Below are 16,410 nucleotides of genomic sequence, written 5' to 3'. Positions count from 1 at the left end.
ACCTTTCTCAGGCTGACAATGTGCCTAGATATTTTCAAGTCTCCCTTATAGTTAGGTATGACTATGTGACTAAGTCCTGACTAATGCACTGTGGAAAGAGCTTGGCAGGGAATCATCTTCAAAGCGGACTGGCTCAGTTGGAAGTTCTTCCTCTTCCTTTCTTCCTTCATGGAACTCAGACAAGAAGACTGGAGCTCCAGTAGTCATTTGAACCATGAAATAACCTTGAGTAGGGAAGCTACATAAAAGGCGACTGGGCTCCTGAGGTTGTCATGGGCATATCATTACAATCCCGAACTTGAGTCGTTTATTAGCAACTAACTACAACTCCTAACTGACATTTTACCAAGAAACTGACCCCAGCATATGGATATGGAAGTCAAATAAGCAAAAATTATTTTGCCGTCTTTAGTTTGAAAGACTTAGCATTCTAGATTTGAAGAGAACATTTGACTTAAGCGTGACCTTGTGAAGTGGAATGAATATAACAGGAGCAAGAAACTGACTTCAGGAATTTGACAAGGACAGAATTGAAAAGGACATAAGGAAGAAATTAAAAGCGTATAAACTGATCAAACTTAAAGTTAACAGACCAACTGGACTGGATCAAGTGTGGCTGATGGGAGTTCTTGTTAAAAAAAAAAAAAGAAAGCATACACATAATGCACTAAGCAGTGTTGTTAATTAGAAGCTGAAGGATGAGAATACTGCTCAACTATAGGGGTAAAAAGCAAATTAACTTTTTTCTAGATTTTTATAAGGAAGTACCTTTCCACATGCGTATTGCGATTCCTCTAGCTACATCCAATAAAATAACTCTGCCAAAATCATCCGTTACTGCTGCCAGCGTGTTACATGGAGACAGACATATACTTTCACCATGGCGTCTGGAATCTGGAAGTCCAAATCTGATATTTAAAAGAAAATAAAAAGCTCAAATCAAACTCCAATCTAGAAAAAGTTAACAGAATAATGAAATGTGTAAATAAAATAGGCAAAATCTGCTTTTAGGTAAAGAAATATAAACTTTGCACGGATTCATGGTGAATTTATTAACTAATTGTACCAGACACTTTGCAACACAAAATGCATAAGAAGTTTCTTCCATTATAAAATAAAAACAGGTAAGTTTTATTTCATAGATTTTCCACATAAGTATCCATAATCTTATATTTTTAGGGAATATCAAGTATAACTATCTTTTCTTGATGAAATGTTATGTCAGAGGAAACAGTACCCTCATGACCAATTTTAGAATACTACGCTTCTATACAAGCATATTTCGTCTGTCCTAAGTTCATTTTTTTTTGATATTTATTTTGAGAGAGAGCATACAAACATTCAAGCAGGGAAGGGGGAGGGGGACAGAGGGGGGGGGAGAGAGAGAGGTGGGGAGAGAGAGAGAGAGAGAGAGAGAGAGAGAGAGAGAGAGGGAGGAGGGAGGGAGAGAGGGGGAGAGAGAGAGAGAATCCCAAGCAGGTCTCAATCCGTCAGCATAGAGCCCCATGAGGGGCTTGAACTCACGAACCGTGAGATCATGACCTGAGCTAAAATCAAGAGCTGGACGCTTAACCGACTGAGCCATCCAGGCGCCCCTGAAGTTTGTATTTCTGACCTCTACTTTCTGCTGGCACCAACAAATCTGCCTGAAGAACTCTCCCTCTTCTAAATAACTATATTTTTATTATTATTATTTTTTTAATGTTTATTTTTGAGGAGAGAGAAACAGAGCACAAACAGGTGAGGGGCAGAGAGAGAGGGGGACAGAATCGGAAGCAGGCTCCAGGCTCCGAGCTGTCAGCACCAAGCCCAATGCGGGGTTCGAACTCACAAGCTGTGAGATCATGACCTGAGCTGAAGTCAGATGCTCAACCACCTAAGCCACTCAGGTGCCCCTAAATAATTATCTTTAAACTGTTCTTGGTCTATAACCAATCTTACTAGAACTGCAAGATAAAAGTAAAGAGGTACTACAAAAGGACCAAGTGCACTCACTTTGAGAAAAGCCCCTGAGACAAAGTGTCCAAATTCTGTTACATCTGTGTGCAGGCAGAGGGCAGCTTGGCTTACTTCTTGATTCTTAAGTGAATTTAGAAAATGTGAGGTGTTACAGTATTTTAAAATAATATGAAACAACCTTAGAGGATAATCTTCAATAAATTTTAATAACAGTTCGTTATATCTCTTTAGTTAAAGAATATCTACAAGGGGGGGGTTGATTCTGTTTCCCTTCATGGTAGGTATTTTATATTAGGTAACACAAACGATTTAAAAACAAAATCAAGCAAAAATCATGCCCTCTCCCTGCACAATCTGACAAATACACTATCCTACAGCACCAGTGAAGTCAACAAAAAAGCACAAGCCTGCATTCCTCAGAGTGCTTGAATGCACAGACTCCTCATTTTTGTTTTTTTTTAAAGAAGTTACTAAGCACTTTTTAAGTTTACACAGTTGATTGACAAACTAAACTTTCTTTAAAAAACTAACCGCTATCTGGGACGCCTGGGTGGCTCAGGTGGTTGAGCATCTGACTCTTGATTTCAGCTCAGGTCATGATCTCACAGTTTGTGGGATTGAGCCCCATGTCAAGCTCCACACTGCCAGCACAGATGCGCTGCTCTCTCTCTCTCTCTGTCCCTCCCCCATGCAGGCATGCTCTCTCTCTCTCTCTCAAATAAATAAATAAACCTAACAAAAAACTCTACAGCTATCACAGAACTAATTTTCCTAAAACTTAAGCTAAGGTTCTAGGTGTTTGCAAGAAAGCACACTCCACAAACACACACTGAGCGCCTACTGTATGACAGGGAGACAGCTGTGGACAAAACACACGACAATCACCTTCTTCGTGGAGTTTATATTCCGACAGAAAAAGTCTCACATTAATGACTTTCAGAAGCTCCACAAACTCACGAGATCAACAAATCAACCAAACTCATAGAAAGACCATCGTGGCGCCTGGGCGGCTCAGTCGGTTAAACACCTGACTTCGGCTCAGGCGACGATCTCATGGTTTGTGAGTTCGAGCTCCGCATCGGGCTCTGTGCTGACAGCTCAGAGCCTGGAGCCTGCTTCGGATTCTGTGTCTCCCTCTCCCTCTGCCCCTGCCCTGCTCATGCTCTCTCCATTTCTCTCTCAAAAATAAACAAAACATAAAAAAAAAATTTTTTTTAAAGGCCATACATTTCACGGTACATTTTCACAAACACCACAATGGGAGACGAGCACGGCCAACTTGCCTTACAGCTAACGGGGCAGCGGGCTCCACCTTCGGCTTCTGCTTCGGCACCACCTCTTCCTCGTGCTTACTTTTCCAACCGAGCCAACCACTGACCGGAAAGAGAATTTAGAATAAAACCAGGGCTTCCAACATTCTAATGTGCAGATTATCAAAACAGATGTGAAAACCAAGCGAGATACAAATTAGATCATCTTGCAGTCAAGCGTTCCGTAATTACCTGGCAGCGTTAAATAAAGCCGAAGTGAGCTTACTTGCAACAGCCAGGGCAACATGAGATAATAATGGTTGCGTGCTTCCCTGAAAAACAAGACATTTGAAAGAGAACAGGGAATAGCTGACAACCAAAATATACTTTCTAAACAAGGCTTACTTTTAAAGATTTTGAAAGGCTGTAAAGCCTGGACCATCCAAAATAGCATCTTTCAGAGAGTGCAATAAACATGATTTTAGGAAGTAGGAATATAATCAGAAGTTTTAACTCTACAGTTTAAAAGTAAAATCACCACCAGTCCATTTTATCTTCAGGATCAGCCTCCTTAAATTGTAATTTAATTTCAAAAGTTTAACTAGGGCGTTAACATGGCATTATTCTAGCAAGGCTGTGGATCTCCTGTCTACTCACAACTGGCTCCCGTCCCTCTTTTTTTTTTTTTTTTAATGTACATTTTTATGAAAGTAAAAAGATAGTTTGGACAATTCTAAGAAGGCTGTTTTATAAGCGAGAAATAAGAGCCACCAAGTCCAGCACCTAACTTTCCCCTATTTTTAGGAACCAATTTTCACCACTTGTATCCGCCACAGCGGGTAACTTTACAATTCCTGATTTACTGCAGTCTCTGGTGGGCTATAAGTAACCCTGAGACACTGATTAGTGCACCAGTGTTTAAAGACAAATCAACCGTTCAGGAAGTTGGGGGAGCTGAAATGGAGAAATGTGTTGGTTTTACGCTGACTTTAGTACCTTTTCAGTTCACCTAAAGAATCTAGAAGGAAGTCAGTGGGGACTAATTTTAGCTTACATTGAAAACTTAGAAACGTAAACTGCCTAATGTTTCTAAGGCTAACTTACAATATCCAATTTGCAGACAAGGTGAAAAACCGAGAGAGGCCTTACCCGTGATCAGTGACAAAACTCTTACCTCTAAAGCATAGAAGAAGCCAGTGAATGGATTGGACCCGACAGTGATGTACTGAGACATGGCAGGTGGGCTGTTTTTAATTGCTGCATTAAATCCACCTACATTGGAAGCAGTCTTCATTTGATCAAACGGGGACAGAGTCATAATACCTAATGACAAAACAACAGCAACAGCACGTGAGCTAAATGCACTGAAATGACACCGTCACTTCAGGTCGTTACATTTTCGATTCCATTCAAAGATGCAAACTGCTTACTTTTATAGAACAGATAAAAGTCATTTTTAAATGACTGTAAAGCCAGTGTCATAAAATATTAAAAGTGCCACCTATTTCTCTAAGCCATAAAATACTACAAAATTTCAATATTAACTTTTTGACACATACAAACTCAGACAGTACAAAAGGTATCCAGTCTGCCCAGATCTCCAGGCATCAGTCACTTCCCAGAGGCAACAAGTGAAACCGTGTCTTACGCCGCCTTCAGGAGATGTTGTACAACAGATGACATCACACCAAGTAAAAGGATGTGTGTCTTACTCGTTTATTTCATAAAACATCAAAGAGACGTGCCACGTTCTTCTCAGTCACCCAGAACATTCCACGACGGCCATACCGTAAGTGATTTGACCTCTGATGGATATTTAGGTTGTTTCCCATCTTTGCCACTACCAATAACGCTGTGATAAAGATCTCTGATATGTCTTTGAACACCTATGTATGTCTATCAGTACGGAAAATTCTTACAGACAGAAATTCTCAAAGGGGATCACATTTTTAAACATTTTATTACATACTGTTACACTGCATTCCATAGAGGTGGTGTTAATTTACACGGCCACCAAAAAGACGAGAGCATCTGTGCTCTGTATCCTACCCCTCCCAACACAGCAAAAAACAAACACTTTCAACCTTTACTCTGTAGTCCAGAAATCCCCAACCTTTTCGAAGGAAGAGTTAACTTTTTGTTTCCCCAAGGCTCTAAGAGTAAAAGCAGACAGACTGCTGACACCCACATGCTTGTCTGGAGTAGCAAAGGAAAAACCAAGGTCATGTAAATTCACCTGGGGGGCAGGGAGAGAGAGATGGGAGCAGCAGGTGGTGGAGGAAGCTTAGAGATCCAGGAAGTAAAGATGTGCTAAGATTCAACCTATGTGGACTCAGGCACACATGCAGTACCTGGGTATTCACATGGTCCGTGAAGATACTCAGTTGGAAAGTTCTAAACTCAAATACACTGTAGATTGGAACAGGAGTTACCCTAATTTTCACATATAGGTATTGCCTCGACTTGACCTGCAAATGATCAAAAAACACAATGTTCCTGAAGAAGAGTCCTGGGAAAGGAAATACTTTTAGGGAGAGACCGAGCAGGCCATTTGCTGGACTGAGGGATTGAAGTGATCAAATAATTGTCAAAGCTGGACTATTCTCAAAGAGCAGAACACCTGTCCCACCTTCATGAATAAGTTCATGATTCAATATACAAAATGTTTTTACTATGTGATAAAAATCTGCATAACTTTGGCCTGACACTACTGAAAGGGCGGGCCTACGCCAGCCGACTCCATCTTGTTCTGTGTCCTTCACCTTGACCACACCTCCTCCCCTTGAGTAACCACCCCCCCTCACCTGCCTAACAGGACTCGACCCTTCCCCAGGACCCTTCCCCAGCCAATCGGCTGAGGCCATAGCCATTACCTCACCAACTGCCCCCAGGCCCCAATAAAACCTTTGTCCTTTTGAAACTCGCTCTCTTTCCCTGGTATCTCACTGCTGCGTCGGTGCAGGTAGGGGATTGAGCTCGAGCTAGCTCGAATAAAGGCTCTTTGCTTTTGCATCGGACTCGGCTCCCTAGTGGTCTTTGGGGATCACGAATTCTGGGCATAACAACTACCAGAATGAAATCAAAGGGTGGACTGTGTGACATATAAATTGAAATTTAAGTTTTGGTTTTTTAAAAAAAAAGTTTTTTTTTAACGTTTATTTATTTTTGAGGCAGAGAGAGACAGAGCATGAACGGGGGAGGGGCAGAGAGAGAGGGAGACACAGAATCGGAAGCAGGCTCCAAGCTCTGAGCCAGCAGCCCAGAGCCGGACGTGGGGCTCAAACTCACGGACCGCGAGATGGTGACCTGAGCTGAAGTCGGACGCTTAATTGACTGAGCCACCCAGGCACCCCTGAAATTTAAGTTTTAAAATAACCTCTCTCGGGGCGCCTGGGTGGCTCAGTCAGTTAAGTGTCCGACTCTTGATTTCAGCTCAGATCATGATCCCCATGTCATGGGATGGAGCTCCATGCTGGGCTCTGCACTGGCAGCGAGAAGCCTGCTTGAGATTCCCTCTCCCTCTCGGCCCCTACACTAAATGCACCTGCTCTCTCTCCCCCAAAATAAATTTAAAAAAAAATTTTTAAATAACTTCTTCCTATACTCCAATAGGCACTCCTCTCCCACAGCCTACGAATCGCTGACTGCATCCCTGAGGTCTTATGTGCGCTGTCCTGCTCTCTGTACTGCGGCAAAGTGGTGAAATCGAGAGACCCGTGGTCTGTTGAGTCACCAATCTGAGCATTATTTTTCATTGATTTAAGGTAAATGAAGATACAGCTTATTGACAGCCCTTCTTCTCCCCATATCCTTTCAATATATAAATATTTCAATTTCTTATTAAATACACACTGCTTTCATTATTAGGAATGAGGTGAATATTACTGCTGAGACAAGCTGCCTACTATAAGTGTATTTCCTTAGATGTGAACTTTTTGTGTTTTTCCTGAACATCTTATCTGAGGCCTTTCCACACTTTGAAACTTAGTATTAATATATTAATATATTTTAATTAAAATATTAATTAAATATTAATATATTTAATTAAAATATTAATATAATTTGTATTATAAAAATTACAATTTACAGTTAAAATACATATTAAAATATATTTATGTAAATATAATACTAATTTGAAATATAATTGATGATTAAATGTTAACCCACCATTATTTTAAATATTATTATTAAAATATAAATATTAATTTAACTCTTAATATAAATTTCCATAAAGTCAAACTTGGATAATTTTCTAGGTCTGTTATAGTGGCTAAAGAAGACCTCTTTGACAAAATAATATCTGGGCAGAGACCTAAATGAGGTGAGAGAGAGAGCGAGCCATGGCTAGCTGGGTAGAATTTCCCGGGCAGAAGGAGCCACAATCACAAATGCTCTCAAGCAGGAGGCCACCTGGTGTATCTGAGGAACCACTAGGAGATGTGGTCAAACACACGGGGCGGGGCGGGGGGGTGGGGGGGAGGTGCCAAAGAAGATAAGGTAAAAGACACACCATAAACCAGGCAATGTCAGGCCTTGTATGCCACTATAAGGCCTTTGGATTTTATTAGGAATAAGACAGGAAGCCACTATAAAAATAACATTTTGCACAGAAGAGTGACAAAAACATGACTTACATTTCAAAAGGCTATTAGCTGCTAACCGGCAAACGGATTTTAGAGAGGGAAGAAAGGAAGCAGAAAGACCAGTTAGAATGGTTTTTTCCTCAATCATTCAGGCAAGAGATGATGGTGGCTTAGACCACGGTGCTCACAATGATGGAGATGAGCGGTGGTCAGAAAGGGTCTGCTGTGCAGGAAGAAGCGGGGGTGGGGGGGTAACTGCTGGATGAAAAACCTGAGAGAAGGAGGGGTCAAGGATGACTCAGAATCTTTGGGTGTGAGCAACAGAAGAGATGATAAGAAAAAAGGAGAAACAAGTTTGGGGGAGGAAATAAAAAATTCCGATTTGGATATGTTAAGTTTGGATACCCTGGTGGAAAATGAATTTTATAGAAATGAATTTTAAGGAAGAGGTCAAGACTGAACATAAAAAATGGAGATGCTGTGATCCAGTTTCTTGGCTCTTGTGTTTCTAATTTCTGAAAATAGAGGTGGAAAAGTTTCTTCTTCAACCTACCCCAATCTGGCTTTCCTCCCCACTGCTCCACCTAAAGTGCTCACATCAGACTCAAAGAGCTCTACGTTGCCAAATCTGATGGACCTTTTCCCTTCCTGAATTCTATGAAGCATCCCACAGTCAACCACTTCCTCTCAAATTTATGTCAATAACTTGGACTTCTTCCCTAAACTTCAGATGTATATCTACCTGCCTACTTGACACCTCCATTTGAATGTGTAATTGTGTCAGAAGTTAACCTGTAAGAAACCTAACTCTTGATCTGTCTACCTCAAACCTCTTCTCCATATTTCTCACTTCGGTAAACAGATCATCCACTCAACTTGCTCAAATTAAAAAAAATCAGATATCCCGGAGTCCTTCCTTTCTCTCATTTCTCAAATCCACCCCTTACCAGTTACAAAAATATCTCAATCTGTCCACCCTCTCCAGCTCCACGGCTTCCTCTCCAGGCAAGGCCGCCATTCTCCCTTATTGCAACAAACTCCTTACTGGTCTCCCTGCTTTTACTTTTTATTTCACAAGCCTCTAAGCAGCAGTCAGGATAATTTTAAATGCCCCATAGCTAGACACCATCAGTGACATCCCCTGTATTTAGAGAGAATCCAACCTCCTTACCCTATGTGATCTGTCCCCAGTCTCCATCTCCAACCCTACTTTGTCCTGTCCCCCCCCCCACCTTTTTTTTAATACAAAGAGAGAAAGAATGAGAACATTAAGCAGGTTCCATGCCCGGCACAGAGCCCAACAGAGTCCATATGGGGCTCGATCGCACAACCACGAGATGACGACCTGCGTCAAAATCAAGAGTCAGACGCTTAACAGAATGAGCCACCCAGGCGCCTCTCCCCTTACTCTACAATCGAGTCACAGGGACCTCCTTCCCGTTTCTCAGGACTTTGAGGCCCCACAGGCCTATCTCTTTGCTGCTTCCTCTGCCTGGAATGCTCTTCCTATACCCCTTCACATAGCTGGCTGCTCTTCCCCCACGATGTCCCATCTGAACGTCACTTCTCTGGAGAGCCTTATCTTCACCAGTCTACCTGAAGTGGCCTCTTCCTTTCACTCTCCATCATAACCCTCTGCTTATTTTCCTCATGATGCAGGCTAACATTGTGATATGACCATATTTATTCATTTGGCTTAACTGTCCATCGTGTATCTCCCTATCACAGAATGTGAGCTTCATCAGGACGGGGTTCCGTCTGCCTTCTATTTCTAGCTCCAATATTAGCACCTAGGACATACCAGGTGTTCACTTATTTGTTGGATGAATTCATCAGAACTTCAACATAAAGATGTACATGCAAAATAAAGTCCGTTGTACCTTTTTTATTTTCCCATCATTTTGTAGGCTGGGAGATAAATGAATAGAATAATATTTTCTATCAAATCATTTTTCCTAGCCCGTTTCAATGTTCCAAAGTTCAATTAACAGAACAGGGAAGCCACCCTGAACCGAACTCAACACTTTGGAATTTTGCAGCATGTTTATGTTATTAGCAAAACAGTAAAGACACACTGAATGTCTACAAGAAAGTGCTTCATTGCAGAGTACTCCTCATGAGAAGGATGCAGCAACAAGCCACGGGATGCGTGTGTCAGGGATCTTCCATCTGACCCGGCAGACTCACACTCCTGCCTTCTCTCCCCGCCCACTCCCAGGGCACAGTGTGTGTAGATTAGGCTGACATCCGCCTGGCTTCAGACAACGGGAAGCCTCATCAGGACATCAAAGACAGAAAGGAAAGTGAAGTCAGGACACCTACTTCCCTGTGACACGTGAAAAAAAAAGCCATCCTGCTCGTAAGATGCTGATTCTACTCACTACCTCCAAGTTCTGGAACTTTCCAGGCCCTCGCCCCCTGTGGCCTAGCAGTGGCTAACAGCTGGGCTGCTACGAAGCCCCGAGATGCTGTACCATCCCTTGTGGTTCTCCTGCACCACATCTTTCCAAATAGTTCCTCTGTAAATAAAACACGTTTCAGCTGTCCTATTTCAGGGGTGCCATCTGTTTTCTATCACGACCCCGATAAAATGTGTATTTAGCAAAATTGATTGAAAGGCTCTTTACAATATGTTGATTAGAAAAGGGCTGTAATATGGTTGGTATGATGTAACCCTATTTATGAAAACCTATTTCTATCACCATATACATAGTACACATGCATTTCACACACAAGTCTATAAGGATGTTTACCAAAATGCCAACGGTGAGTATCTCTGGATGGTATAGGGTTTAAGGGGATATTTTTTCTTTTCCTCTTCATATACTTACATACTATTTGAACTTAACAAGCATATAACATGTTGGCAAACAGAAAACAATACACATTTTTTAAACAGTATATTCTCCTCCACTCCATTTCTACTACCTTAATTCAGAAACTCATTACTTCTTACCAAGAAGTATCCTTCTTGCACCTAGTTTCTAGCCTTGACCCCCACATTACAGTCACTAAGAACTACCAAAGTGATTCTTCTAACAGGCTAAGTGATAATACCATTGTTCTGCTCAGAATTCTCCAGTGGCTCTCCGTGTTGCTGGGAGGAAGACCTAAATTCCTCCGCATAGCACACTAGGCTCTTCGAAACCTGACTCCTATTTACATGTCTGCCTGCCAGTTCTCCTCGTGCCCATTATTTTCACAGCATGCGGTGCACTTCCCCCCTCACACCTAGCACACGTTGGCTAGGATGCCGCCTCTGTGCTGCTGCTTCTGATCAAGTCCCACTCATTCTTCCAATTTCAGACTGAAGTCCGCCACTGCTCCACCTCCCTCAGCGCCAGGGGTTCTCCTCCGCCTCCCGCCCCAGCTGGCGCACTTGGGGACTGCAGCTGTTTCCACATGGTTCTTCCAGCTAGCCTCACCTTCCCTGATGAGACCAAGCCTTCTCACCTCTGTCTTTTTCGTCTGTGTTCCCAGTGCCTAACACAGTGAGTCTTCAATTATGCTCGCAAGGAGAAATCTGCTTTTACCTATACTCTGCTGGTCTAAAGGTTACAGTTTTAGAAGACTGAGCTATATGGTGATTATATGAATTAAACTTGTCTGCAAAAAAAAAAAAAAAATGAAGTCAAATAGTGAAAGACCTAAAGCTGAACAATACTGCTGCTGAAGATGTAATTATTTATTAAAACTGCTATCACTTCTTAAACTTATAAACCTACAATGATCCGTAAGTCTGGAGTAACTTCCAAATGTCGCACTAAAGACAATGCATTTCCTTTCGCCTAAGAATAAATGGATATTTCTAATAAATGAGATACATCAATTAAAAAGCAAAAGAAGTAAATTCCATAAGAATTTGAATGAGTAATGCTTACCAATACTAGCATGATCAATAATAGTGTCGATATCTTGTAGACCCCATTTTTTATAAGCTAACGGTGGTGGCTGTATGTTCTCATTGCCTGACGCCGCAGCTGTTAAAGACAAAAATTAAACAATCCAAACTTAACTATAATGGATGAAGCGAAGTTTTACAAAAAAAACCTTTAAAAATATAATAACTTGATTACTTTAAAATTTCAATAATAATAATGAGGCAAGGCAACATAAACAAGGCTGAAGTGAACTTTATTCATGCGAAGACAGTATATGTAAAACGCAAACATTAAAAGAGCAAGTTGACCGTCACAAGGGATTTTGGAACATTCAGGTAATTGGAAGAGGCTATTAAAAACTCTAGACTATTACTAAACTTTAAGGCGAATTCAAACTGCAATTGAAGACAAAGAAACAATCTCTCCCTGCTGAGAAATAGTGGATAAAACCCTGAGAATGGCAACCAGTGCCTTAACTTGGTGAAAAATTAAAAACTCAATGACATGCCTGTAAGAGCACACATATAGCAAGGCCTCGAAGACAACAGCCTAGGCCAGTCTTGATAGAAAGATATGTAACCAGCAATAGCATCACCAGAAAGAATAAAATGCCTGTATCTGCTCAGTATTTCCACCTAGTGAGCGAGTAATGAACAGAAAAGCAATAGTTACGCCTCTTGCCATAGGTTTAGGCACAAGGTCCTATTTATCAGTAAAGTTTCTTGCTACATATCAGAATACAGCTGGATTCTGGTTGTTTATTCTGGGAAGTGAAGTACTTTAATAAGGGAAAAACAGATTCCTCTAAGCACTTCAGATTTTGATAGTAAGGCCAACAAAAGAGAATTTTCCTACATGCCGAAATAAAAAGACACAACAATTTGTCAGAATTCTTTTCAGAGCAGCTTACTTTAGGTGGGCACTTAGTGGCTTTCTTACTTCCTAGGAGACCAATGGCTTTACGGTCTTAAACACAAAAGATAAACAGGAACTCAACAATAAAAATTAAATGGCTGACAATACCAATAATCATCTATTTCTAGTTTATTTCACCGACTGAATTCTTACCTGCAGAAAACTGCCAGTCTCTTTAGGTATATATACTAATGACTATTTTAAATGACCCCAAGATGATGCTTATTATGCCTAAATTTAAATAATTTAAAAGATTATGAAAATAGCCATAAAAATTCCAACAAGTTCTGACTGAATAGGAAAGCAGGTACCATTAAAGATGTACATAACCAAAACCTCCTGATTTTACCAATCCATCAACCTGCAAACAAGACAAACTTGGTTTTAGGGCCATTATAAGCCCCACTACCCAAGCCCAGAAGAAAAGGAGGAAGTCTAGCACTGGTGTTTTCACTGAGTTTAAGGCTTTTCTAAAAGTGGGGTCTTAAAATTGATGGTATGTTTCTCGCTGGCGGCATTTTTGCAGCTACTACTGCATCTATAAACAATGACATCTTGAATTTGATGGACACAACTCTGCTCTTCATCCTCTTCCCAAGAATGTAAACTGAGCAGTACGAGAAAGAACTCTTGATTGTTTGTGCACTTTTCACCCCCAAGTCTGGAAATAATGTAGTTGCCCATATACACATCGTTCAGGCATTTAACTTCTCCATTCAGAAGCTTTCCGGGTTAGCAAAGAGAAGCCAATGTGGACTCCCTGTTGGGCCTTGCCCACGGGTGGGTGGGGCGGGGTGGGGAATAAAATCCCCCCTGCACACAGTGGTATCCTTACCCTCGGTGAGAATGGAAGCAATGCAGAATCACAAGATTCTAGTAACCAGCCCAACAGCTGCTGAAATAGTGAGAACTTGGTTCCTCGGCTAGATGCAATGAAATTTCTCACCCCAATACATAGCGTTGATTACCAGTCCTTGCCTTTATCTTACTGAGCCATCTACCCAACAATGCACTCCCATTTTTACAGTCACAGGGTCTTTGTTGTAAATCTAGTACAGGCAGACTTTTTAATTTAGAGGACATACTTAATTCTCTAAATGGGTTAAATTAAATGAGAAGTTAGAAGTCAGATACGGCGTGCCAAAAATTACCTTTTGCTACCTGATTTCGACAAGCACGAAGAGACTGAAAAAGGCTAAATCCATCAATAGTCACAATGGCAGCTGGATATAAGATACTCAACTCTTCATTCTATTAAAGAAATAAGAAAATAATACATCTCATCATTGCCAAATAAGCATGTCTACTTCTTGTATTATACTTGAATGTCAGGATTAATGAAAAATAAAAAATACTATGACTAAGTTAAGTGTCAACCACCCAACACACAGAACACCATCAAGCAGAAGAAAAGTAAAAATAAATGGAAAATTAAATTCAGAATGCCTTTTGGCCAAGGACCTACAATTCTTCTCAAACATGAGCTTTTGTAAATGACGTATAATGCATTCAGGGTAGGTGGTGAGATTAACCAAAAAATGTACACATTGCATTAAACTGAAATATAGTCATTGTGCAAATACAACAATATATAAAAGAAGAAGAAGGAAAAAAAAAGAAACTCACCTGATATCCCAGACATGTCTCAATACACATCCTTATACGCTTTGGATGAGGTTATACTATATACAGTATAACATGTTTTTTATTACTCAATATGTCAATGATATTTTTCCACTCCAGTAAGCGAGCAAATCATTTTTTATTGTGGCTAAAGCAGTAGGTAGCATATGTATCAAAATTTAGTTAACTAGTTCTTAGTGACAGAAATTTTGTTTGGGAGACCTAGAAACCACTCTCCTGACTGAGGCCCTCCAACAGCTTCCTTCTGCACTCTGGGATACAGCCTGCCTCCTTAACCAGGCCTGGAGGACAGGGCACCTGTCTATCATCTCACCTCTCTCTCCCCTTGCTCCCTGAACAAAGGCCATTATCATCTCAGTGCTTTGAACAGGCCTAGACCTTACCTCCCAGGTCATCACCTGCCTAATTCTTCTGATCAATCAGTTCTCAGCTCAAACGCAATTGCTCAGAGGCTGCTCCTGAGCCCCTAGAGGTCAAGCAGGCACCTCCATTCTCCTGCCTCCTTACCACCTCATCAACATGATTACTTCCTTCCTAGTACCTGTCAGACACTGGAACCATCTTTGTATCTCTAGTTGTTTGTTGCTGGTCTCCCTTCGCCATCCCCAGACTATAAGCTCCAGGAAAGGAGGATCTCTGTGTGTCTGCTTTACCAAGGATTCTCAGTGATTAGAACTGGACGGGGAATAAAATAGGCAGTAAATAAATATTTATGAATGAATTAATACATTTTCATTATAAACACCACTGCAATAAAAATTCTTCTGTGTAGATCTTTTCACATTACTTTAGTATAAGTTCCTTCAACTGGGTCTGGTGGAGCATACAGTATTCTCAATTTTCATTCATATTATTAAACTGCCCTCAAGAAAGTACCTGTCGATTTACGTTTCCACCAATACGTGAGTGTGTTTCTCCATACTGTAACCAACAGTTTTGTAAATCTTGATCTTTGTCAATATAAAAGATGAAAAATTATCCAAATGTAGTTGCTTATAGTTCTTAGATTATTATTTAGATTCAAAATGTTATGTGCTTTCCGACAAATTTTATTTCTCCTTTTCAGAACTGCCTTGCCCTCTTTTCTACTGGACCAGTAGACTGTTTCCATTTTTAAAAGAGATTTATGGGCCACGAGGGATAGGAGCCAGAGGAAGGGAGCTGGCATGGGTGCTCATATGACAGATGCACAAGGCTAGGCTGTACGGCCCACTGAGCACAACAGTGGGGAAAGAGCCTTGTCACTGCCTTGGAGGAGCAAGTCAGTTATCTCCAAATCCAGACAGTCCTCCTGAAGGAGATACTAATACAAATACCAATGGTCCAAAAGCTACAGAAATTATGCCGGATGACAGAGACCTTTGTGCAGAAGACCCAGAAGGAGTTCCTTTGACATTCAAGAAAGAGATCTTCTCTCTTTGGAATCTTCTCCTACAATGACCTGCTGTCACTTCCACTACACTCATTGACCCCAGAGAATTGAATCAGAGGGAATGTGCTCTATGATCCTTAATAGATCTGGGAGTACAAGAAGCAGCGAATATGTACTTTTGATATATGAATTGATATATCAGATCCAAAGATGCTTATGTAGAATATAGAGTAACAACAAAGACTTCTCTCTCCGTGTTCAATAAGAATTATTTTTCAACCAATAGATTTTCTTGACTCGCAAACAGCAAGTATTTAAATGTTATATTTTTCTACCAACTCTAAAAAATAGTATAGACATAACCCAACTTAAAATGTTCAAAGAACCTTCACCACCTAGAGAATAGAAAAACAGAGAACAGCTCTTGAGAAGTATCTTCAATGAACACAATATCTTCTTAGATTTCCAAGAGCTCCTTCTTTATTTCCTTCAATGGTCTCATTTTCTTCTACTTTCTTGCGGTGAATATTAGGAAGACTTAAATTTTCAGTCTTCACTTTTATTTTCCTAGTTCCTATACCTGGAAGAATTCATTATCTATGACTTAAACCAACTTCTTCAATCTAGTCTTTGCGCCTGTATAGAAATTCTGTATGGCAAGCCGTATTTTCATTTTATTTCCTACCATCGCCTCAAACTCAACATATCTAAAACCAAACTTAACAACCTTTATTCACTGCCAAAGCAGTCCCATCTTCCTACTTTGTCAATGGCACTCTTCAGCGTGGGTATCTTAGAGACCACTC

General features: G+C 40.7%; 1 protein-coding gene and 1 non-coding gene across 6 annotated transcripts in view; both read right to left on the bottom strand.

Annotated features, from left to right (window-relative positions):
• Window positions 1–16,410, bottom strand: part of RAB3GAP2 (RAB3 GTPase activating non-catalytic protein subunit 2) — a 102,923-nt gene that overhangs the window by 45,071 nt on the left and 41,442 nt on the right. For all 5 annotated transcript variants that reach the window (XR_003425743.2, XM_027074994.2, XM_027074997.2 and 2 more), the window contains exons 8-13: window positions 13,740–13,839; window positions 11,674–11,772; window positions 4,384–4,532; window positions 3,462–3,541; window positions 3,243–3,332; window positions 769–908 (exon numbers count right to left, since the gene is read on the bottom strand). Coding sequence is in view for 4 of the 5 variants with exons in the window: in XM_027074994.2 (XP_026930795.2) it covers window positions 769–908; window positions 3,243–3,332; window positions 3,462–3,541; window positions 4,384–4,532; window positions 11,674–11,772; window positions 13,740–13,839 (658 nt within the window). In the remaining variant the exon portion in view is untranslated. The remainder of the gene's footprint in view (window positions 1–768; window positions 909–3,242; window positions 3,333–3,461; window positions 3,542–4,383; window positions 4,533–11,673; window positions 11,773–13,739; window positions 13,840–16,410) is intronic.
• On the bottom strand, window positions 9,692–9,823 carry LOC113604034 (small nucleolar RNA SNORA36 family). The gene has a single exon (XR_003425846.1). It is a non-coding gene; the product is annotated as a small nucleolar RNA SNORA36 family (small nucleolar RNA).

This window comes from Acinonyx jubatus, chromosome E4 (assembly GCF_027475565.1).
Source record: "Acinonyx jubatus isolate Ajub_Pintada_27869175 chromosome E4, VMU_Ajub_asm_v1.0, whole genome shotgun sequence".
NCBI classification, from domain to species: Eukaryota; Metazoa; Chordata; class Mammalia; order Carnivora; family Felidae; genus Acinonyx; species Acinonyx jubatus.
Note: the sequence above shows the minus strand (reverse complement) of the source record. Positions and strands in the feature narration are given on the sequence as shown.